This window comes from Scyliorhinus canicula, chromosome 4 (assembly GCF_902713615.1).
Source record: "Scyliorhinus canicula chromosome 4, sScyCan1.1, whole genome shotgun sequence".
Taxonomy (NCBI): domain Eukaryota; kingdom Metazoa; phylum Chordata; class Chondrichthyes; order Carcharhiniformes; family Scyliorhinidae; genus Scyliorhinus; species Scyliorhinus canicula.
Window position 1 is genome coordinate 136,400,984 of NC_052149.1, and position 24,890 is coordinate 136,425,873.

The following is a 24,890-nucleotide window of genomic DNA, read 5'->3' on the forward strand; positions in this document are numbered from 1 at the left end:
GGAATGTGGGAGAATCTGGAACTAGAGGTCAATGTTTAAAAATAAGGGGTTGCCCATTTAAGACAGAGGTGAGAAGAGTTTTTTCCTCTGAGGGTGGTCAGTGTTTGGAATTCCCGTCCTCAAAAAACAATCGAAGAAGAGAGCATGATTTAACGGCCTTGTTGCGCCCGACTTGTGATCTCGCGAGGCTTCGCGATCTGATTTGTACATTCAAGTGAGTAGTAAGTCGCACTTGAATATATCTGCGCCAGAGTTACCCAAAGCCCGAGAACTAATAGCCTCGCCCCGGGGACCCCGAGTGGGCTCCATTTACCACTGGTTTCCACAAACGTGGACCAGGTGTATTGGCACTTCGAGGGTGGGTCTCCTAAATGATCGGGGGACCCCTGAATGTTTGGGGTCTGGGCAGGGTGGTACCCTGGTACCTTGATGCCACCTGTCACCACTCTGGAAATGCCAGGGTACCAGCAGTGCCCAGGTGACATCTTGCCCATGCCAGGGATCGGACCCAGGGGTGCCCTACCCTTATGAGGTGGAGTGCAGGGGGCTCAATGACCCCTTAATTGGTAAGTTGGGGAGAGCCTGCAGGCCACGGTGGGTGGGTCCAGAGATGGCCCCCCATCTCTTCCTGCACTGGCGAGCTGAGCACATTAGTGCAGGAAATGGGATTAAGTGTGACCTCGGCAGGGCATATCTCACCGCAGCCTAGAAATTAAGCACAGCCTTATTTAATAGCGGGGCCGTTCTCAACGCTACCAGCACCGAGAAACACCCGGCTAAATGTGCCCAAAACGAGACTATTTAATTTCCGTTCAATCGCGCCCTGAGTCAGCAGAGATAGAAACTTTATTGATAAACAAGGACGGAGAAGGGTTATTGGGCTAAATGGGAGGTTACAGTGCGAGGATACAATCAGATCAGTCATGATCTTATTGAGTGGCGAAGCAGGATCGAATGATGGAGTAGCCTACTCCTGCTCGTAGTTCAAATGTTTGTGTATTGAACAGCAGGATACCAGGCACAAAGTTCTGGCTATGGCCTGCACGAAAGTGTTCCTCTTTTTCCGGTGGCAAATTTGGGGTCCTTGCCAAGGGACCAGTTGCAACAACCTCTAGGGTATACAAGTCAGCCTCCGCCTGATACCTGTAAATACACCAATGCTCTGCAGCCTATTCGGAAAGATTCACTTGAGACAAATTCCTTTTCTCTTTCCCGCCCAATTCCTCAACCACTTCCCATGAAAGAAAGACCAGAAGCAACAAATCGCCCTTAAAGAACAAGGAAAAAAGACCCCAATCATGACACCTCTTTCACTCTTTGACCTAACTGAACCCCAGGGACCAAGAACAAACTGCTTCTGCCCTCAAACACATAATCCTCCTCGTCGAGTGCAACTAATTTCAATGCTGGGGAGTTCAAACTATGACCCATGGCTAAAGCCACAGTTATTCAACACGACCAACTTTGGTCCCTGATGCCGCAGTGGGGAGCACAAAATGGAGAGCGAAAAGCGGCATTTGGAGAATGATGAGTATTAGGATACGAGTGAGGAATATAAGTGGGAGAGCGTTCATTGTAAGCTAATTGTATTGTAATGGTTAGGGTTAGGGTATATAGACAATATTGATTGATTAAATATCTTGAGCAGTTTTGGGACACTGGTTCGAGTGAGTGATGAACATTGGGGTGAGAGAGTGAGAAACACTGGGGTGAGGGAGTGAGAAACACTGGGGTGAGAGAGTGAGAAACACTGGGGTGAGAGAGTGAGAAACACTGGGGTGAGAGAGTGAGAAACACTGGGGTGAGGGAGTGAGAAACACTGGGGTGAGAGAGTGAGAAACACTGGGGTGAGACAGAGAGTAACACTGGGGTGAGAGAGTGAGGAACACTGGGGTAAGAGAGTGAGGAACACTGGGGTGAGAGAGTGAGGAACACTGGGGTGAGAGAGTAAGGAACACTGGGGTGAGAGAGTGAGGAACACTGGGGTGAGAGAGTGAGGAACACTGGGGTGAGAGAGTGAGAAACAGTGGGGTGAGAGGGAGTGAAACACTGGGGTGAGAGAGTGAGGAACACTGGGGTGAGAGAGTGAGGGACACTGGGGTGAGAGAGTGAGGAACACTGGGGTGAGAGGGAGTGAAACACTGGGGTGAGAGAGTGAGGAACACTGGGGTGAGAGAGTGAGGGACACTGGGGTGAGAGGGAGTGAAACACTGGGGTGAGGGAGTGAGGAACACTGGGGTGAGAGAGTGAGGGACACTGGGGTGAGAGAGTGAGGAACACTGGGGTGAGAGGGAGTGAAACACTGGGGTGAGAGAGTGAGGAACACTGGGGTGAGAGAGTGAGGGACACTGGGGTGAGAGGGAGTGAAACACTGGGGTGAGAGAGTGAGGAACACTGGGGTGAGAGAGTGAGGGACACTGGGGTGAGAGAGTGAGGAACACTGGGGTGAGAGGGAGTGAAGCACTGGGGTGAGAGAGTGAGGAACACTGGGGTGAGAGAGTGAGGAACACTGGGGTGAGACGGAGAGTAACACGGGTGAGAGAGTGAGAAACACTGGGGTGAGACAGAGAGTAGCACTGGGGTGCGAGAGTGAGGAACACTGGGGTGAGAGAGTGAGAAACACTGGGGTGAGAGAGTGAGGAACACTGGGGTGAGAGAGTGAGAAACACTGGGGTGAGAGAGTGAGAAACACTGGGGTGAGAGAGTGAGAAACACTGGGGCGAGAGAGTGAGGAACACTGGGGTGAGAGATTGAGAAACACAGGGGTGAGAGAGTGAGAAACACTGGGGTGAGAGAGTGACAAACACTGGGGTGAGAGAGTGAGGAACACGGGTGAGAGAGTGAGGAACACGGGGTGAGAGAGTGAGGAACACTGGGGTGAGAGAGTGAGGAACACTGGGGTGAGAGAGTGATAAACACTGGGGTGAGAGAGTGAGAAACACTGGGGTGAGAAACACTGGGGTGAGAGAGTGAGGAACACTGGGGTGAGAGAGAGAAACACTGGGGTGAGAGAGTGAGAAACACTGGGGTGAGAGAGAGAAACACTGGGGTGAGAGAGTGAGAAACACTGGGGTGAGAGAGTGACAAACACTGGGGTGAGACGGAGAGTAACACTGGGGTGAGAGAGTCAGGAACACTGGGGTGAGAGAGTGAGAAACACTGGGGTGAGAAACACTGGGGTGAGAGAGTGAGAAACACTGGGGTGAGGAACACTGGGGTGAGAGAGTGAGGAACACTGGGGTGAGAGAGAGAAACACTGGGGTGAGAGAGTGAGAAACACTGGGGTGAGAGAGTGAGAAACACTGGGGTGAGAGAGTGAGAAACACTGGGGTGAGAGAGTGAGAAACACTGGGGTGAGAGAGTGAGAAACACTGGGGTGAGAGAGTGAGAAACACTGGGGTGAAAGGGTGAGGAACACTGGGGTGAGAGAGTGAGGAACACTGGGGTGAGAAACACTGGGGTGAGAGGGTGAGAAACACTAGGGTGAGAGAGTGAGGAACACTGGGGCGAGAGAGTGAGAAACACTGGGGTGAGAGAGTGAGAAACACTGGGGTGAGAGAGTGAGAAACACTGGGGTGAGAGGGTGAGTAACACTGGGGTGAGAGAGTGAGGAACACGGGTGAGAGGATGAGGAACACTGGGGTGAGAGAGTGAAAAACACTGGGGTGAGAGAGTGAGGAACACTGGGGTGAGAGAGTGAGAAACACTGGGGTGAGAGAGTGAGGAACACTGGGGTGAGAGAGTGAGGAACACTGGGGTGAGAGAGTGAGAAACACTGGGGTGAGAGAGTGAGGAACACTGGGGTGAGAAAGTGAGGAACACTGGGGTGAGAGAGTGAGAAACACTGGGGTGAGAGAGTGAGGAACACTGGAATGAGAAGGTGAGAAAGATATGACGTACAAGATATTTACTGGAGAATGTGTAGAATATATTCTATTTGAATAAGAATACTCATTACAACCAATTAACTGTCTGCACTTCTTAATGACTAATTTCAGTGTTAACAAGTTGTTTTAGTTAAATTTACTATCTAACAGTAAGTAGCAATAGTTTCTTCATTGAAGTGTTCTTGAATTTGGTGTTGTCATTGTGAAGTGTGGCCTGGTGCAAGTTTATAATAAGAAATACCTCCGATGCCCCTGCTGCACCACCCCACTGCTCCACAGTATTGCAATTACAGGCCCCATATTCCACTGGTTGTGGTCCCAGAAATCATACTGAATCCATTGGAGTTTGTTGGGTCAGATGGGGATAGTTGAGCAAAAACTCCAAATCTGCTGCATCCCCAGCGCAGACTCCTTAAGTTCACCGATTGTCTCATTCTTTTCCTGCAGATACAGAAATCTCGTCTGCTTGCTGTGCAAGTTTGGATTTTATCGTCACATACCTCTTCAAGCAGCTGGCGAAAAGTAACCAAAAATCTCTGAGACTGAGGCAGGTGGCACAAGAAAGGGAGCAATTACTACTCATGATGCAGCAGAATCCAGAGCTTCTACAGCAGGTAACAATATTCCCCTGCCATGGAAACTGCTGCATGGATAATAGGAAAGAATGCCAACTGGGCTTTACATCAGATAACTAACATAGGTTGCCCTTTTATACTTTACTGATTCCTGCTAATCGGTGCCTCTGCTTTTGAAAACATTTACCATGAAGAAACATTTGTTTGATCATCCTTTTAAACCCTCTGTACCCTAGTGATTCATATTAACAGTGATTGGATTTCTTATATTGATAAATCTAAAGCACCACCAATATTGAAAAGATATGAGAAGATGAGATAGATCAAGGCTCACTGGTTAGCTGACACTATGTTTAGAGTTTAAAAGGCTTTAGATTAAAGGAGAAAAGGAGATGTTCAGTCCCCTGGGCAGGATCCTCCGGTCGCCGACGCCGAAATTGTGTTCGGCGATCGGGCGGAGAATCCCTGTTCACGACAAAATCGGGGGCAGTGCCACTTTTGCGATGCTCCGCCCCCTCCAACAGCATTGATGTGACCATCAATTCACAAGACACGTGGTTGGAAGTGAACAGTGGTTTTAATAGTCTTACAACTGAGCCTGCCTGCGACGAGATGAACTGGCAGCAGGCTCACAACTGCAGATCTTTATACTTCCAGTTAGTGGGAGGAGCCATGGGCGGCGCCAAGGGTGGAGCCCAGTACAAACTCCCCCTATGGGCAGAGCCACGCAACTGCTCGTATACCGAGCTTACAGAGACACAACACATACAATATAACACAGTTTGAATTACTAGAATTGTGATTCACCACATTCACCCCCTGTAAAAAAATCAAGTCCAGCGGGGGTGATTGGTTTACAAATTGAGTCGGTCCGGCGGTCGATTCGTCCTCTGAGATCTACGAAGCACCGGGGTTGCAGCCTCTTCTGGTGGCTGGGTGGTGGCGGTCGGCGAGGGTACCATGGCGGACTCCGGGGGTTATTCGGTCCGAGCTTCGGACCCGACTGGTTCGACTGGTGGCGGCGAGTGCCTGAAACCCATAGGCGCGGGGGCGCGGAGCACGGGCAGTGAACCTGCAGGCGTGGGGGCACCGGGCGCGGGGGATTGGGTGGGGTGTAGTGTGAGGGGCGCCTCGGCAGTAGTGGTGTCAAAGTTGGATCCTGCAGGTGCCAGGTCCCGGAGGGAAACAGTGTCCTGACGTCCGTCAGGGTATTCGATGAACGCATTTTGGGGGTTCGAGTGGAGTAGGAGCACTCTCTCCACGAGTGGGTCAGTTTTGTGGGTCCGGATGTGCTTCCGGAGGAGAACCGAACCCGATGTCTTCAACCATGCTGGGAGCGAAACCCCCGTGGTAGTTCCCCTGGAAAAAACAAATAGCCGCTCGTGAGGGGTCTGATTGGTGGCAGTACATAGGAGGGACCTAATAGCATGGAGCGCGTCGGGGAGGACCTCCTGCCAATGGGAGGTTGGGAGCTTCCTGGACCAGAGGGTCAGTAGGACGGTCTTCCAGACCGTCGCATTCTCCCTCTCCACCTGCCCGTTCCCCCTGGGGTTGTAGCTGGTAGTCCTACTCGAGGCAATGCCCTTGTCGAGCAGGTACTGACGCAGCTCGTCGCTCATAAAGGACAAACCCCTGTCGCTGTGTACATAGCTGGGGAAACCAAACAGGGTGAAGATGCTGTGCAGGGCCCTGATGACTGTGTGGGAGGTCATATCGGGGCACGGGATAGCAAAGGGGAAGCGGGAGAATTCACCTATGATGTTTAGGATGTACACATTCCAATTGGTCGAGGGGAGTGGCCCTTTGAAATCGATGCTCAAGCGTTCAAAGGGCCGGGAGTCCTTTACCAGGTGGGCTCTGTCTGGTCTACAGAAGTGCGGTTTGCACTCCGCACAGATCGGGCAATCCCTGGTGATGGCTTTTACCTCCTCGGTGGAGAAAGGCAGATTTCGGGCTTTGACGTAGTGGGCGGGCTGGGTGACCCCCAGGTGGCAGAGGTCATTGTGGATGGCTTTCAGGCGGTCGTCTTGCGCGCTGGCGCACGTGCCGCGGGACAGGGCATCTGGAGGCTCGTTACGCTTCCCCGGTCGGTACATGATATCGTACTTGTAGGTGGAGAGTTCGATTCTCCACCGTAGGATCTTATTGTTTTTAATTTTGCCCCTTTGTGAGTTGTCAAACATAAAGGCAACCGATCTTTGGTTGGTGATGAGGGTGAACCTCCTACCTGCGAGGTAGTGCCTCCAGTGACGTCTAGCTTCCACGATGGCTTGTGCTTCCTTTTCGACCGAGGAGTGTCGAAGTTCCGAAGCGGAGAGGGTTCGGGAGAAAAAGGCGACTGGTCTCCCTGCCTGATTTAGGGTGGCTGGGAGAGCGACCTCTGAGGCATCGCTCTCTACCTGGAAAGGGACGGATTCATCCACCACCCGCATGGCCGCTTTGGCGATGTCCTCCTTGATGCAGGTGAAGGCCTGGCGAGCCTCATCTGATAGAGGAAAGAGTGTGGCCTTAAATAGTGGCCGGGCTTTGTCCGCATACTGAGGGACCCACTGGGCATAATATGAGAAAAACCCCAGGCACCTTTTGAGAGCCCTGGGACAATGAGGGAGAGGGAATTGTAAGAGGGAGCGCATACGGTCCGGGTTGGGGCCCAGGACTCCGTTTTCCATGACATAGCCGAGGAATGCTAGCCTGGTTGTGCGGAAAACGCATTTCTCCATGTTATATATGAGGTTGAGTTTCTGGGCAGCCTGGAGAAATCGATGGAGGTTAGCGTCGTGGTCCTGCTGATCATGGCCACAGATGGTGATGTTGTCCAAGTACGGAAACGTGGCCCGCAGCCCGTGCTGGTCCACCATTCGGTCCATTGCTCGTTGGAACACCGAGACTCCATTCGTAAGGCCAAAGGGAACCCGGAGGAAATGGAAGAGGCGGCCGTCGGCCTCGAACGCCGTGTAGTGGCGGTCCTCCGGGCGGATTGAGAGCTGGTGGTATGCAGACTTCAGATCCACCGTGGAGAAGACTTTATAATGGGCGATCTGATTCACCATGTCTGCAATCCTGGGGAGGGGGTAGGCATCGAGGAGCGTTAACCGATTAATGGTTTGGCTATAGTCCACTACCATTCGGAATTTTTCCCCAGTCTTGACGACCACCACCTGAGCTCTCCAGGGGCTATTACTGGCCTCTATGATCCCCTCATGTAGAAGCCTATGGACCTCAGTTCTGATAAACTCCCTGTCCTGCAGGCTGTATCGCCTGCTGCGAGTGGCTATGAATTTGCAGTCCGGCGTGAGATTGGCAAAGAGTGGAGGGGGGTCAATTTTTAGCGTAGCGAGGCTGCAGATAGTGAGTGGGGGCAAGGGCCTGCTGAAGCTGAGTGTGAGGCTTTTGAGGTTGCACTGGAAGTCGAGACCCAGTAAGAGTGGGGCGCAGAGTTCGGGGAGTACGTATAGGTGGAAGGTCGAGTAGCTAGTGCCCTGGATCGTTAGGATCGCGGCGGTGCGCCCTTGGAGGTGAACGGAGTGTGAGCCCGAAGCGAGAGAGATAGTTTGCCGTGCAGGGAAAATAGGGAGCGAAGAGCATCTTACCAGATCTGGGTGTACGAAGCTCACGGTGCTCCCGGAGTCAAAGAGGCACGGTGTCCTGTACCCATTGATTTTAACGGTCATCATTGAGTTGTGGAGGCGTTTCGGACGCAACTGGTCCAACTGAGTTGCGGGTAGTCGGCGGCTCGATTAGCTGTACTGGAGTGGCCCCGTGATGACTGCCCTCTGAGTTCGTAGTCTTCGAGGTGAGTTTCAGAGTTTGAAGAGGATGGATCCCAAGATGGCTGCCTACGTGGATCGCACGTGGCGGGCGGCAAGGAAGATGGCGCCCAAGATGGCGGCCCCCATGAGTCGCACGTGGCCGGCCACGTGGAGGGGGGTTGCCAAGATAGCGGCCCCCATGAGTCGCACCTGTCGGGTGGGGACGGAGTCGGAGTACAAGCCGCAGCATTTCGGGGCCTGCGGGCCTGTGAGTTTTGGAAATGAGTGCTCTGGGCTGCGGTAGAGTTTGGAGAGGGGAATTTCTTCGCCAGGCAGACCCGGGCATAATGTCCTTTGCGACCGCAGCAGGTCGCATTGCGGGCCGGGCAGTTCTGCTGTGGATGCTGGGGCTGTCCGCAAAAATAGCACACTGGGGCTGCGTACTGGGTGGGTGGCCGCACGGCGCAGGCCTGGGGCAGTCTCTGGTCGGGAGCCCAGGATGGGGTCGCTTGGTCTGCGGGGAACGAGGTAAGGCTGCGGAACGAGACCTCCATGGTATTAGCCAATTCTACAGTATCCTCCAAGTTCTGGGCCCCTTTTTCAAGCAACCGCTGGCGCACATTGTTTGACCTGAGCCCTGCCACGTAGACATCTCTGACAGTGAGCTCCATATGCTGTTCGGCTGATACAGCTTGGTAATTACAGTCCCGAGCTAAAACTTTTAAATCCCGCAGGAATTCATCCAACGACTCCGCGGGGCGCTGGCGGCGGGTCGTAAAAATGTGGCGTGCGTAGACCTCGTTGATGGGCCTCACGTACATTCAATCTAGCATGGCCAGGGCCTCCGTATACGAGGTAATACTGTTAAGTTGTGTAGAGATACGGTGGCTCACCCTTGCGTGCAGTAGATTGAGTTTCTGCTGCTCTGTAGTTTCTGATGTGCTTGATTCAGCCAGGTAGGCCTTGAAACATCTGAGCCAGTGTTGAAAGATTTCTTTCGCCTCTGCATTCTGCGGGTCGAGTTCTAGTCGATCAGGTTTGAGGGCTGATTCCATAGTCGTTTTCTTCAAGTTTCCTAAGACTATTAAATTGATGTGACCTTCAATTCACAAGACACGTGGTTGGAAGTGATCAGTGGTTTTAATAGTCTTACAACTGAGCCTGTCTGCGACGAGATGAAGTGGCAGCAGGCTCACAACTGCAGATCTTTATACTTCCAGTTAGTGGGAGAAGCCATGGGCAGAACCATGGGCGGAGCCAAGGGTGGAGCCCAGTACAAACTCCTCATCTCCCCCTATGGGCAGAGCCGCGCAACTGCTCGTATACCGAGCTTACATAGACACAACACATACAATATAACACAGTGTGAATTACTAGGATTGTGATTCACCACAGGCATGTCACGTATCGACGGCCTCAGGACATTGCCTGAGGCCCACCCCCCGATGCTCCGTCCCCGACCCGGCGGATTTCCTGATGGTGTTGGTCGTGTGTGGTCGCATCCGTCGGGAACTTGGAATGACGGCTGCGGACTCAGACCAGCGCCACCACAGTCAGGGGTGGGCCGATCTACGGGCAGGGGGAGACTTCACCAGGGGCTGGGGGCACTGAGGGGGGGAGGTAGTCCGGGGCGCGCGAGTCGGCCAAATGGGGGCACTATTTCGCAGGCCGGGTCCGCAAGCGGCCGGCGCCATGTTGCACGGCGCGGCCACTGCAGGCTGCCGCCGTGCGCATCTGTGGTCATGGACCCGGCATTTCTCCGGGCCGTATCAGCAGCTAGAGCTGGGTGCCGGCATGCCAGTCCCCAGCCAAACGGAGGATCGTTGGCCTTTTTTATGTCGTAAAATGCCACCGTTCCCACGCCGGCGTGGGGGCATAGCCTTAAAATCAGAGAATCCAGCCCCATATTTTTGAGATTCTGGGAACAGTTTAGATATAGCAGGAAATGGTACAATGAGTCTTGCTTTGAACACGGAGAATGCAGGGAGGAGGCAACTTTTGGAGGACAATATACTTGGAACTTGGTGGAATCAGGAAAGTGAAGTTCAGAGAAACAAATTAACATTGAAAAAATAGAAAAGATGCATTTGAAAGGGCTTGAAGTTAGATGTGAGAGAATGCTTGTCGACTGCATCACATGCATTTTCTGTATCCCAGTAAACAGTGGGAAATATAGCACAGTGGTAATGTTACTGGGGAGGTAATCTGGAGGCCTGTTCCAAATACACAATAATCTTTATTATTGTCACTAGTAGGCTTACATTAACACTACAATGAAGTTACTGTGAAAAGTCCCCAGTCGACACACTCCGGCGCCTATTCGGGTACACGGAGGGAAAATTCAGAAGTGGAGCATGATCAGAGACCACAATCGCCTCATATTTCATTTCAACTATTTCTGGGAGAATTGAATTATTCACTATAAAAACAGGAATATACCTGATATACATGGGAGAAGAATGAAAATTCTTTCCTTCCTGGATTTTGAAATCTCCAAGGATCTATCCTCCTCCCCCCCCCCCCCCCCCCCATCTTGTCCATAAATATTCCCAGTTCCATGGCCATTTTCGATTTTATTAATGTTTTGGGACAAGTCTGGTCTAGTTGAGGTTTGGAACTCTCTCCCACAAACAGCAGTTGAAACTAGAACAATTGTTCATTTTAAATCTGAGATAGATAGATTTTTGTCAAACAAAGATGTTAAGAGACGTGGGCCAAGGGCAGGTATTTGGAGTTAAGCCACAGATCAGTCATGACTTCATTGAATGGCAGGACAGTCTCAAGGGACATAAATGGCCTCGTCAAATGGCCTAGTCCTGTTTCTATGGTCCTGTAGTGTAAGTACAGCCACAGTGCTGTTAGGGAGGAAGTTACAGGATTTTGACGCAGCGACAGTGAATAAGTCAGGATGGTGAGTGACTTGGAGGGAAACCTCCAGGTTGTGATATTCCCAGGTATCCACTGCCTTTTCCTTCAAGGTGGTGATGGTCGTGGGTTTGAAAAATGCTGTCTAGGGAGCCTTGGTAAGTTTCTGCAATGCATCTTGTATGATAGCACTTCCACTGTTCTCTGGTGGTGGAGGAAATGAATGTTTGTCGAGGGGATAGCAGTCAAGCAGTCTGCTTTGTTCTGGATGATGTTGAGCTTCTTGAGTGTTGTTGGAGTTGCACTCACCCAGGGAAGTGGAGAGTATTCCAGCACACTCCTAAATTGTGCCTTGTAGATAGTAACAGGCTTTGGGACTCAGGAGGTGGGTTATGTATCGCAGGATTCCTAGTTTCTGACGAGCTCTTGTAGCCACAATATTAATATGGCTAGACCAGTTCAGTTTCTAGTCAATGGTAACCACCAGGTTGACAGTGGTGGATTCAGTGATGGTAATGCCATCGAATGTCAAGAGCCAATGGTTAGATCCTCTCGTGTTGGAGATGGTCATTGCCTGGCACACGTGTGGCGTGAATATTACCTGCAACTTGTTAGCCCAAGCCTGGATATTGTCCAGGTCTTGCTGCATTAGGGTATGGACTGCTTCAGAGTCTGAACGATGCTGGACATTGTGCAGTCATATGCGAATATCCCCACTTGGTAACAAGCCTAATGGACTCTTGAATACCGGTTTGAGGCTGGAGGACGGGCTGCCGCTCTTGTTGTCCACCCCCCCCCCGTATTAAATGGGTGAGCGGTAAAGTGGTGGGGTTGGCACCCACCCTATTTTACATGCCCCCCCCCACCAGAAACACACCCAGCGGGGACACGTAAAATGCAGCCCAATGCGGTTGGCTCTTAACTGTCCCCAAAGAATCTGCTCAGTTGTAACAAAACACTCTAAAGAATATTGAATAGGAATAAAACTTGGCTGTTCCACCTGACATCATCAGAAATAGCAAAGGCAGATTCTTTCCTGTCCTCCTCATTAACATCGTTGTCCCACAGACTGGTCAAGCAAAAGGCTGACATAGTCATACTCACCAAAATCTTACCTTGCAGCCAGCCCTCCAACACCATCCTGTGGATATCCTGTCCCATCAGCAGGCAAGACCCAGTAATGGTGCTGGCAAAGTGGTATTCATTTGGGAAGGTGGGAGCCTGGGAGTCCTCAACATTTAGTCCCAAAATGTCTTGGATCAGATCTAATATTGGAACAGGAACCGCCTGCTGATTACCATCTACCACTCTACCTTGACTAATGAACAACTTGGAAGATGGAAAATAGGGTGGTAAATGAGGGAGGAATCTCCAGGATAGCTCTCACCGTGCAAGTCAGTTCAGGTATTAGAAGTTACCTAGCTAGAAAAGGAAAAACAGAAGCAGCCCATTAGGAGCAGAGAATAGCTTTAGACTGTGTCTGGGAGAATAAAGTATCTCCTTGAGAGACAGCGGCAGGATTCTCTGGTCCCGCCAGCCGCACACCCCTGCCCGCAGATTTCCCGGCAACATGGGGTGGCTTCAATGGGAATTCCCATTGACAGCAGCAGGAACAGGGAATTCCGCGTCAGCGATCGCGGCACTGCCTGTCGCAGCTGAGAAACACGCAGTGGGAGGCCAGACAATCCCGCCCAGAATAAAGTATGACCATAGCCTGGGGTTGCCACTGAATAGTGTTCAGACAATGTTGCTTTTAGTTTGTTACAGTAAAAGTCATAAGACTTGAAATCTTGTGTGTTCCTTTCAGTCAGTCACTGAAAATTCAACTATCTTTTTAAAAGTTATTGGTCTCCACAGGGATCGTAACAGGTGCTGTGGGCCACCAGCAGCAGCAGAATTGTATTCAACCACTATCTGAAACCTCACCCCTCATTCTACCATTCCATGCAACCAGGGGACCATTCCTGTTTCAGAGTGCAGGAGAGCATGCCAGGAACAAAACCAGACGTACCTAAAACTGAAATACCAACCTGGTGAAACTACAACACAGAACTACATGCATGCAAAACAATGGAAGCAACATGCTATAGACAGGGACAAGCGATCCCAGAAAAAGCAGAAATGATCAAAGCACTGCAGCCCTGCCATATTCAAATGTAAATGGTGGTGGACAGTTCAATAATGAATGGGAGGAGGAGGTTCCGCAGACATCTCCATCCTCAATGATGGGGGAGCCAGTACATCAGTGCAAAAAAACAAGGATGAAGCATTTGTAACCATCTTCATCTAGATGTGCCAAGTGGATAAACCTTCCTGGTTTGCTCCTGAGGTCTCCACGTTCATAGATGTCAGTCTTCAGCCAATTTGATTCACTCTACATGATATCAAGAAATGGTAGAAGTCATTGGATACAGCAGAAGGCCCCACCCTCATCTCAGCTGTACTCCCGAAGACTTGTGCGTTGGAATTAGCTACATCCCTAGCCAAGCTCTTCCAAGAAAGCTACTGCACTGGTACCCTACCCGACAATGTAGAAAATTGATCAGGTATGACCTGTCCACAGAAAGCGGGAAAAATCCAATCCAACATATTATTACCCCAGCAGTCTGCCTGCAATCGTCAACAAAGTATGGAAGCTATTATCAACAGTGCTATCGATATGGTAGCCATTGTCTGAGTCCACTGATATTGGCCGGTATTTCACAGCACAGGGATAACATCATCTCACGCAGGGTCATGTTACAAAGAATGGAAATTTATTGCGATTCAGGAGACAGTAACGAGGTGGGTGGGGAGAATATGAAAACCAATCTGCTTTCACTTTGAGTCTGATGAGGAAAGGAAGGACCACAGGCCTCCTGTTAGGGCTTCACTGAGGTAAGTGCCAGACATGCAAGTGGTCCAGCAAAGAATATGGCCGGGATTCTCCCCTACCCGGCGGGGCGGGCGGTCCCGGCGCCGAGGAGTGGCGTGAACCGCTCTGGCGTTGGGCTGCCTGGAAGGTGCGGAATCCTCCTCACCTTCAGTGGCTAGGCCGGCGCTGGCGGGGTTGGCGCCGCGCCAACCGGCAACGAAGGGCCTCCGCCAGCCAGCGCGAGTTGGCACATGCGCGGGTGCACCAGCATGTGCTGCCATCATCCCAGTACATGTGCAGGGGGGTTCATCTCCACACCGGCCATGGTGGAGGTCCACAGCAGCCGGTGCGGAGGGAAAGGGTGCCCCCACAGGCACAGGCCCGCCCGCAGATTGGTGGGCCCCAATCGCGGGAATGGCCACCGTGGGGGCACCCCCCAGGGCCAGATTCCCCCCGAGGACCCCGGAGTCCGGCTGCAGGGCCAGGTCCCGCCGGTAATTATCAGGTCTAATTTAAGCCGGCGGGAACGGCCTAATATAGGCAGCCGCTCGGTTCATCGCGGGCCGGAGAATCGCCGGGGGACTGCTGCCAGCGGCTGACAACCGGCGCGACACAATTCCCGCCCCTGCCAAAACCCTGGTGCCGGAGAATTCTGCAGCCGGCTGGGGCGGGATTCACGCCGCCCCCCCGGCGATTCTCCAGCCCGATGGGCGGGTCGAAGAATCCCGCCCCTGATTCCTGCCTGCCTTAGCTATCAAACTGCGCTCACACAGCAATAACCTGCTCATCAATGCTCTGTTTGTGTTCTTCGACAGAATTAAAGTTGGGGAATTGGGAGAAAAACTCTCCACTGGTTGGATTCATACTTGGCACAAAGGAAGATAGTTGTGGTTGTTGAAGGTCAATCACCTCAGCCACAGGACATCACTGCAGTGCTTCTCAGGGTAGTGTCCTAGACTCAACCATCTTCAGCTATTTCATCAATGACCTTCCATCCAGCATATGCAGAAGTAGGGATGTTCGCTGATGATTGCACAGTGTTCGGTCCTATTCACAACTCCTCAGATACTAAAGCAATCTGGGCCCACATGCAGCAAGACCTGGGCAATATTCAACCATAAGCTAACAAGTGGGAAGTAACATTTGTGCCACAAAAGGCCCAGGTAATGGCTATCCCCAAATTGAGAGAACCATCTCTTATAGCATTACATTAATGAATCCTGATGTGTTGGGTATGCTGGGTCTGTGAGGACTGCATTTACCAGAGCAGTAACATAGACAGGCTACCAACACTTGTAAAAGTACAACTCTATTTTATTTAACTATGAGCTGTTAAACATACTTGCACTGTGGGTCAACACTATGTTAGGTTGACTGAAGACCTATGGCTAACCCGACCAACCTATACTGCTAGCACATGGTAGATGTTCATGCTACTGACTGTGGGCTCTGTCTGTCTCAGAGGCTGCATCCCGAATGAACAGGAAAACTAGTGCCCTCTGGCTTTATAGTGACCGTGCCCTAACTGGTGATTGGCTGCTGTGTTGTGTGCGTTGATTGGTCTTGCTTGCAGTGTGTCAGTCAGTGTGTGTCTTTGCACCATCATATACTTATGTGTGTATTATGACAAATCCCTCACAATCAACTTTCTTGGGGTTACCATTGACCAAAAACCTTAACTGGGCCAACCATATAAACATGGTGGCCACAAGTGCAGTTCAGAAGCTGGGAATTCTGCACTGAGTCACCTCCTGACTTCCCCCTCAACCTCCCCCCCCCCCCCCCCCCCAACGCCCCCACCCAAAGCATATCCACCAGAGATCAGCCATGGTCTGATTGAATGGCGGAGCAGGCTCAAAGGGCTGAATTGCCTACTTCTGTTCCTAATTCCTACATTCCTATGTACCATCTACAAGGCATAAGTCAGGAGTGTGAAGGAATGCTCCCCATTTGCCTGGGTGAATGCAGCTCCAACAACACTCTCGGCTCAACACCATCCAGGACAAAACCCACTTGATTGGGACCACCTTAAATATTCACTCTCTCCACGCACAGTTGCAGTCATGTGTGCCATCTACAAGATGCACTGCAGCATTTCCCAAGCCTCGTTTGACTGCACCTTCCAAACCTGTTAGCTCTACCTGGAAGAACAAGGGCAGCAGATGCATGGGTACACCATCGACTTCAAATTCCCCACTAAACCACACACCAATCAATACTCAAATCTCCTGAATAAATAAAAAGAAAGAGCAGAAGTTGAATAACGTCCCCAAATATGGACAGTAAGAAGTCTTACACCAGGTTAAAGTCCAACAGGTTTGTTTCAAACACGAGCTTTCGGAGCACTGCTCCTTCCTCAGGTGAAAGCACTACCTCAACATTCTATCATAGTGTAAAACCCAAAACTCCAACTTTGTAACATTTTATGCAAATTCATTGTTGCATCTCAACTTTTTATTCTTGCAAGAAATGGTTCCAGATATGGAAGCATTGCTCAGTTCTTGGACCTAATTGTGGTGTTAAAGAGTTAAAAATTGTTAAGGGGAAATGAGCTGTTTGGCATCAGTTCAGGAAACGTTTTTTTATTACAATCTTCTGGCTGAGTGCTACCATCTGAGCCAAGCTGGTATTGATGCTCTGTAGATTCTGAAGTTCACAGGCAGATCCATAGAGGATACAATTAAAAGACTTCTGATGGGCAACATTATTAATTTTGAATATCCTGTTTTTGTGTCCTCTTGTCTATTTCCCATGGATGAATGTTCACTAATTATTCAGTGTTGTATCTAAAGAAGAGATTAGATTTTTGATTTCTCTTAAATGATTCCACTTCCAGATGACGAGTTTTTATACCAGAAATAAGTGTGGCACTTGGTTCCAGCACATTGCCTACAAAGCCCAGTGTTGTCTGACCTTTCAAAGACTAATTTGTTTCTCTCTGCAATTTTTTATGTTCTCGAAGATTTAAACTCACTGTACTATCTGCTTGTGATAATTATAGGATACTTTCATGAGGTTGACATGTCATTTCATTACTGTGCATTATTGTCACTGGAATTAGTGCATCGAGGAGTGTTGCTTTCAAACCTATTCGAATCCCATTGAAATTACAACATGAAGACTTCCGGTGGCGGCTATAAGGGAGTAAGTCACGCATTTGGTGGCTCTCGCTCCGGTCAGACTTTTAGACCTTTTCCCCCGACTTTTTCAAACTTTTGAGCGCTGGAGTGGAAAGCAATAGCACTCTAAATCTGAATCCATACAGAGTTGTATGGACTTAAGGAGCAGAGGGGAGCGAAAACAGGCGAAGAAGGGGCTGAACAAAGATGGTGTGGAAGTTCAAGTGGGAGGAAAGATGGCCGACGAACTGACCACGGAAAGGACGGTCCAGGCAGCACTGGACAACATGCTGCAGGTCATGAAAGAGAGTTTCGCAGCACTGAAGCTGGATAATTTGGAACCGCTCCAGAAAGCGGTGCAGCAACTTGACCAGAGGCTGGATGCTCAGGATAAGAAGGTCCAGGCACTGGAGAAGACAGTGGAAGAGCAGGCGGATTTCCAAACGGTAGCGGATGTGGAAATTAGAAAGTTGAAGGAGCAGCAATCAAGGCTGATGGATAAGCTGGAGGACCTGGAAAACAGGTCTCGCCGGCAGAATCTGAGAATCATTGGGCTCCCGGAGGGGGCCGAGGGAGTGGATGCCACGGCATATGAGGCAGACATGCTGCAGAAGCTGGTGGGGGATGATTTCTTCCCGCGTCCGTTGGAGCTGGACAGGGTACACAGGATGCAGGCGAGGCAGCCACGAGGGATGAGGGGGGGGCGGGGGGCGATGGTGGTCAGGTTCCATAGGTTCGTGGACAAGGAGCGGGCTCTACAGTGGGCCAAGAGCACGAAGAGCTGTTCATGGAACAACAGTGTCCTGCACATCTACCAGGATCTGAGCCAGGAGGTGGCCGGAAGGAAGGCAGCATACAGACAAATTAAAGAGATCCTGTTTTAAAAAAAAGGTCAAGTTCGGGCTACTTTTCCCGGCGCGGGTTTGGGTCACATACCGGGAACAGCAACATTATTTTGACGACCCAGAGGAAGCGATGGACTTCGCTAAGGGGCATGGACTGGTGCCGAACTGAGGACCTATGGACTCAAGTTAGAGTGTATTAAGGGATGTTTGCATTTGTTGGCAGATTGCCCTTCATGTTAATGATGTCGTTCGGCATGTTCTTTTACTTAAAATTGGGGGTGTTCTTGTGTTTGTGTTTACCTGTTTGAAAGTTTTAAAGTTAAAGGCAAAGTGATAGTTAAAGTTTAAGTTATTGGGTGCTGGGGGGGCTGTTCGGGTTCTTTTTGCTATTTTTCTGGGCATGTTGGGAGGGGGTGGGTGGTAGCGCCCACCTCATTACACAGTTTGAATTGCACTATTGTGGGGGCGAGCTTTGTTCTTTGTTTGTTTTCTCTCTGTTTCGGTCCCAGAGCGATTGCTCGAACAGGGCTGTTCTGGGGAGGGGGTGTTGATGGGTGTGGGGAGAGGGGAGCGGGTGGACAATAGGTGGGAGGCATGGTGGCGTCGGAGTTGAGAGCCACCAGGCTAGCTGCTTTGAGCTGGTCAACGGGAGCGAAGTGGGGGGTGTGTATACATGCAGCATATGGCAGGGGTTAGGTTACAGGGGGTGATTGCTGGGGCGGGGGGGTAAGGGGGGAAGATGATCTGTTGACGAGGGAGGGAACTGAACCAGGTAACAGGGAAGAGGTCAGGAGTGGGAGCTGCCAAGAGGCGGACCAGGGGAGGTGCGGAACATGGGCAGGGGTTAGGTCCAGGAAGGGGGATGACTGATCAGCGTGGGGGGGGGGGGGGGGGGGGGGGGGGGGTGCCCTCCAACCAGGCTGATCACCTGGAATGTTAGAGGGCTAAATGGGCCGGTCAAGAGGGCACGTGTGTTCGCGCACTTTTTAAATGCCACTATCGTACCTGGTCCCACCACCTCCCCAGGCAGCGCGTTCCATGGGCGGGATTCTCCGAATCACGCGATCGGGTCGGAGAATTGCCGCCAAAGGTGCCGGCGCAATTGCTGCAGCGCCGGTCGGGGGTCGCTCAGCGCGACCCCCCCCCGGCAATTTTCCGCTCTTGACGGGCTGAATGCCCGCCGTGTTCGGCCCAGTCCCGCCGGCAGTGTTTGCGTGTGGTCCTACCTGGCGGGACCTCAGCGTTCATGCTGCGGGGGCCGTCCTGGTGTGGGGGAGGGGGATCTGACTCCGGCGGCGGCCTCCACTGTGGCCAGGCCCGCGATCGGGGCCTACCGATCGGCGGGCGGGCTTATCCCAGGGGGGGCCCTATGTTCCTCTGCACTGGTGCCCCTGCAGGACTCCGCCATGTTGCCCGGGGGCCGGCGCGAAGAAGGCAACCCACGCGCATGTGCGAACTCGCGCCGGCCGTGGAGCGCATATGTGGACCAGGCCGTGCTGGCGCCCGTATCAGCAGCTGGAGCTGCGTGAAGCTCTCCAGTGCCGTGCTTTGCTTCCTGAAGTCAATGACCAGCTCTTTAGTTTTTCTGGCATTGAGGGAGAGATTGCTGTCGTTACACCACTCCACCAGGTTCTCTATCTCCCTCCTGTATTCTGACTCGTCGTTATTCGAGATCTGGCCCACTATTAGGGGCAACACGGTAGCATGGTGGTTAGCATAAATGCTTCACAGCTCCAGGGTCCCAAGTTCGATTCCCGGCTGGGTCACTGTCTGTGCGGAGTCTGCACGTCCTCCCCGTGTGTGCGTGGGTTTCCTCCGGGTGCTCCGGTTTCCTCCTACAGTCCAAAGATGTGCGGGTTAGGTGGATTGGCCATGCTAAATTGCCCGTAGTGTCCTAAAAAGTAAGGGGGGGGGGGGGGGAGGGTTGTTGGGTTACGGGTATAGAGTGGATACATGGGTTTGAGTAGGGTGATCATGGCTCGGCACAACATCGAGGGCCGAAGGGCCTGTTCTGTGCTGTACTGTTCTATCTATCTATGGTCGTCTTGTCAGCAAACTTGTAGATGGAGTTGGAACCAAGTTTTGCCACGCAGTCGTGTGTGTACAGGGAGTAGAGTAGGGGGCTAAGTACACAGCCTTGCGGGGCACCGGTATTGAGGACTATTGTGGAGGAGGTGTTGGTGTTCATTCTTACTGATTGTGGTCTGTTGGTCAGAAAATCGAGGATTCAGTTGCAGAGTGGAGAGCCAAGTCCTAGGTTTTGGAGCTTTGATATGAGCTTGGCTGGGATTATGGTGTCGAACGAGTCCACCCCTGTTGCAGGCAGGGCATTCCACGCCCCTTCTACTCTCTGAGCAAAGAACCTACCTCTGACATCTGTCTTACAGGCTCTGAAGGCGGATATAATGTTGCGGCAGGAGACACATTTGATTAGATTACGGAAGGGCTGGGTTAGCCAGGTCTTCATTCGGGGCTTGGCGCTAAGACCAGAGGGGTCGCGATCATGATTAACAAACAGGTTCAATTTGAGGCGGACAGCACAGTAGCGGATGGGGGTGATAGATTTCTCATGGTCCGGGGTAAGCTTGAGGGGGTGAAGGTGGTCCTAGTGAATGTTTACGCTCCAAACTGGGATGATGTAGATTTCATCAAAAGTCTGCTGGGGAAAATCCCCGACTTGGATTCACACAAGTTGATTATGGGTGGGGACTTTAATACAGTCCTCGACCCCGACCTGGACCGGTCGTGCTCCAGAACGGGCAGGGTCCCGGCAATGGCAAGGGAACTGAGATGGTTCATGGAACAAATAGGGGGAGGGGGGGTAGACCCCTGGAGAATCAGCCGGCTGACGGGGAAGGAGTTCTCGTTCTATTCACAGGTTCACAAGGTTTATTCTCGTATTGACTTCTTTATTATGAGTAGGGACTTTTTGGAGGGGGTGAGGGATACAGAATACTCGGCGATCATTATTTCGGACCATGCTCCACATTGGGTCGACCTGCTGGTCTGCAAAGAAAGTTACCAGCGCCCACAATGGAGGTTAGAGGTGGGATTGTTGGCAGATGAGAGAGTGTGAGAGAGACTGGGGAAATGCATGCAGGACTACCTGCAGGTCAACGATACAGGGGAAGTCTCAGCAGCGGTGCTCTGGGAGGCTCTGAAGGCGGTGGTGAGAGGGGAACTGATCTCAATCCGAGCCCATAGGGACAGAACGGACAGGGCGGAGATGGACAGACTGGTGCAGGAGTTGACACGGACGGATAGGGAATATGCGGAGTCCCCGAGGGCAGAGCTACTTAGGGAACGATGGAGACTGCAGGCAGAGCTGGGGGCGCTATCCACTGGGAACGGCATAGAGCAGCTCATAAAGGCCATGGGCGCGGTGTATGAGTATGGGGAGAAAGCCAGCTGAATGCTTGCACAGCAACTTAGGAAGAGGGAGGCGGCCAGGGAAATAGGGATGGTTGTGGATGGGGCATGGAACCGGGTTGGAGACCCGGCAGGGTTGATCAGGGTATTCAGAGACTTTTACAATAAGCTATATAGCTCGGAACCCCCCACGGGGCCCGAGGGGATGAGGCACTTCTTAGATCGACTGACCTTCCCAAAGGTGGGCAGGGGGATGATAGAGGGGCTGGGGGCCCCGATTAGAGCTGAAGAAGTAATGGGGGGCCTGAAGGCCATGCAGTCGGGTAAAGCCCCGGGGCCAGACGGTTATCCAGTGGAGTTCTACAAAAAGTTCTTGGGAATATTGGGGCTGGTGCTGGTTAGGGTGTTTAACGAGGCGAGGGACAATGGGGTGCTACCCCCGACGATGTCGCAAGCCACCATCTCGCTGATATTAAAACGGGACAAAGATCCGGAAGCTTGTGGGTCCTATAGGCCAATCTCCCTGATTAATGTGGACACTATCCTGCTGGCCAAGATTCTGGCATCCAGAATCGAAGACTGCGTACTGGACGTGATTGTGGAGGACCAAACGGAGTTTCTTAAGGGCGGGCAGCTGGTAGCCAATCTAAGAAGGCTACTCAATGTGATTATGATGCCCCCAGAGGGCAGAGAGGTGGAGGTAGTGGTGGCAATGGATGCCGAAAAGGCTTTTGACCGGGTGGAGTGGGGTTTTTTATGGGAGGTGCTGGGACGGTTTGGGTTTGGGGAAGGCTTTGTGGACTGGGTTAGACTGCTCTATCAGGCCCCGGAGGCTAGTGTAAGGACGAACAGGACGACATCTGAGTATTTTAGACTATACCGCGGGACAAGACAGGGATGCCCCCTCTCTCCATTGCTGTTTGCGTTGGCCATAGAACCGCTGGCAATTGCTCTGAGAGCGGCAAGAGGATGGAAGGGAATGGTCAGGGGGGGATGTTATAGGAGCGGTGTTTTCAGAACCCCAAAATGTATCATGGAGTTCAACCAACCTCTCCCTTTAATGTATTGTTGCTTTTGAAGCATCCAGCTTGTTACCCAGGTGTGGTATTACAATCATGGACACGTAGGTTTTTTAAACACAAAACAATGTTTATTCCATGAATTCAACTTAACCTTTTAAATAAACATTGGATCACTTAACACCCTTTACTTCAAAGATAACCCCGAAAATAATACAACACTAAATAATCCCTCAAAATGTTCCTTCATACCTCCAAAAGACTTCACCTTTAACAACAGACATGAGGTTACATTCAATATACTTATAGTCTTTGGATTTTCAGACATCAACAGACTAGTTCAGTGTTTTCTTCTTGCAGCTTTTGAAAAACACACAGCTTTCTCCTCAAACCGGCTTTCTCCTTTCAAACAGCTCACAGCAAACCAGCCAGGCACTTTTCAGCTGCTCTCTCTCAAAACTGAAACTAAAACACAGAAGTGAGCTCATCTCGGCTCCCCCCCACCCTCTGACATCACTTCAGTAATATGAGCTGCTCCATTTCTTAAAGCTACTCCCACATGACAGGGGGTAGAACACAAGGTCTCGCGGATGACCTGCTTTTGTATGTGTCGGATCCAGCGGCAGGGATGGACTGGATTATGGAAATCCTAGGGGAATTTAGCCGGTTTTCAGGGTACAAGTTGAACATGGCAAAATGTGAGATGTTTGTGGTACAGGCGACGGGTCAGGAGAATAGGCTGAGGGAGCTACCGTTTAGGCTGGTTGGGGAAAGATTTAGGTATTTAGGGATACAAGTGGCGCTCCCGCTGTCACTAGTGGGGAGAGTACAGACGGTGAAGATTACAATCCTCCCAAGATTCCTGTTTATTTTTCAGTGTCTCCCTATTTTCATTCCACGGTCCTTCTTTAAAAGAATCAATAAAATCATCCTGGGATTTGTTTGGGCAGGGAAGTCCCCGCGGGTTAAGAGGGGGTTGCTGGAAGGGAACCATAGCGAGGGGGGACTGGCGTTGCCGAACCTCAGCAACTACTACTGGGCGGCTAACATAGCCATGATAAGGAAATGGATGGTGGGTACGGGGTCGGTTTGGGAGCGGGTGGAGGCTACTTCGTGCAGGGGCACCAGCTTGGCAGCCCTGGTCACGGCTCCCCTGCCACTCCCGCCGGCCAGGTGGTCCACCAGCCCTGTAGTGGTGGCAGCTCTGCGGATTTGGGGCCAATGTAGGAAGCATGCGGGGGAAGTGGGAGCGTCGGTCTGGTCCCCAATATGCGACAACCACCAATTTGTCCCGGGAAGATGGACGGCGGGTTTCGAGCGTGGCAGAGGGCGGGGGTGGGAAGGATGGGTGACTTGTTCCTGGAAGGGAGCTTCGCGAGCATGAGGGCGCTGGAGGAGAAGGTCGGGCTGTCGAGGGGGAATGACTTTCAGTACTTGCAGGTGCGGGATTTCGTACGTAGACAGGTCCCGTCCTTTCCACGCCTTCCACCAAGGGGGATCCAGGACAGGGTAGTTTCCAGGGGTGAGGTAGGAGAGGGGAGAGCATCGGATATTTCTAAGGCGCTTATGGGAGCGGAAGACACAGGGACCGAGGAACTGAAACTCAAGTGGGAGGAGGAGCTTGGTGGGGAGTTGGAGGGAGGCGTATGGGCAGACGCTCTGAGGAGGGTAAATGCAACCGCGACATGTGCCAGGCTCGGCCTGATTCAGTTCAAGGTAGTTCACCGCGCCCACATGACGATGGCCCGGATGAGCAAATTCTTTGGGCTGGAGGACAACTGTGATAGATGTGGGAGAGGACCAGCGAACAATGCCCACATGTTCTGGGCGTGTCCAAAACTCAGGGGGTACTGGCAGGGATTTGCGGATGTCATGTCCCGGGTACTGAAAACAAGGGTGGCTATGAGTCCAGATGTGACGATTTGTGGGGTGTCGGAGGACCCGGGAGTCCAGGAGGGGATAGAGGCCGACGTTGTGGCCTTTGCTTAGAATAGTGTAGAGTAGGGGGGAAGAATTGGCAGGTCTATTTGCGAGAGGGAACTGTTATTTGCACTATGTTTTTTGTAACTGGTATTTGCACACTAATGTATATTGTTACTGTTTACAATGCCAAAAATACCTCAATAAAATTGTCTGTAAATCTGAAAAAAAAAGAAATTACAACATGAAAGCATTATGCTTGACCCAACCAATTTCGTCTCACAGTCAGAACATTTCAACTGCCTCTTATCAGTGTAAACTTGCTGGTGCGATCAAAGATACAAATAGCTTTAAATTACCTCTCACATTCAGTACAGATGAACAACCTTTCTCCAATGTGAACTCACTGGTGCCTCAGGCGGAGGGATGATTGAGTGAATCGTAGGTATTTATTCTCCACATGAGCAATTGTCTTAATCCCATGTGCAAATTCTGTTCCTGTGTCAGGGGGCGGAATTCTCCCCCCCCCACGCCGGGTGGGAGAATCGCCGGGGCGCCGAGCGAGTCCCGCCATGCTGCCCCAGCACCCGCACGCAATTCTCCCACCCCCCTCCCCAAAACTGGCGAGATTCACGGCTGGCCGCTGGGAGAATCGCCACTCGCCGTTTGTAACGGGCTAGCGGCGATT

At 51.6% G+C, this 24,890-nt stretch overlaps 1 protein-coding gene across 1 annotated transcript in view; it reads left to right on the forward strand.

Moving 5' to 3' along the window:
• LOC119965026 (ran-binding protein 17-like) overlaps nt 1–24,890 on the forward strand; it is a 1,262,848-nt gene that overhangs the window by 1,067,431 nt on the left and 170,527 nt on the right. Inside the window, exon 25 of the mRNA XM_038795235.1 lies at nt 4,335–4,501. Within this exon, the coding sequence (XP_038651163.1) occupies nt 4,335–4,501 (167 nt within the window). The remainder of the gene's footprint in view (nt 1–4,334; nt 4,502–24,890) is intronic.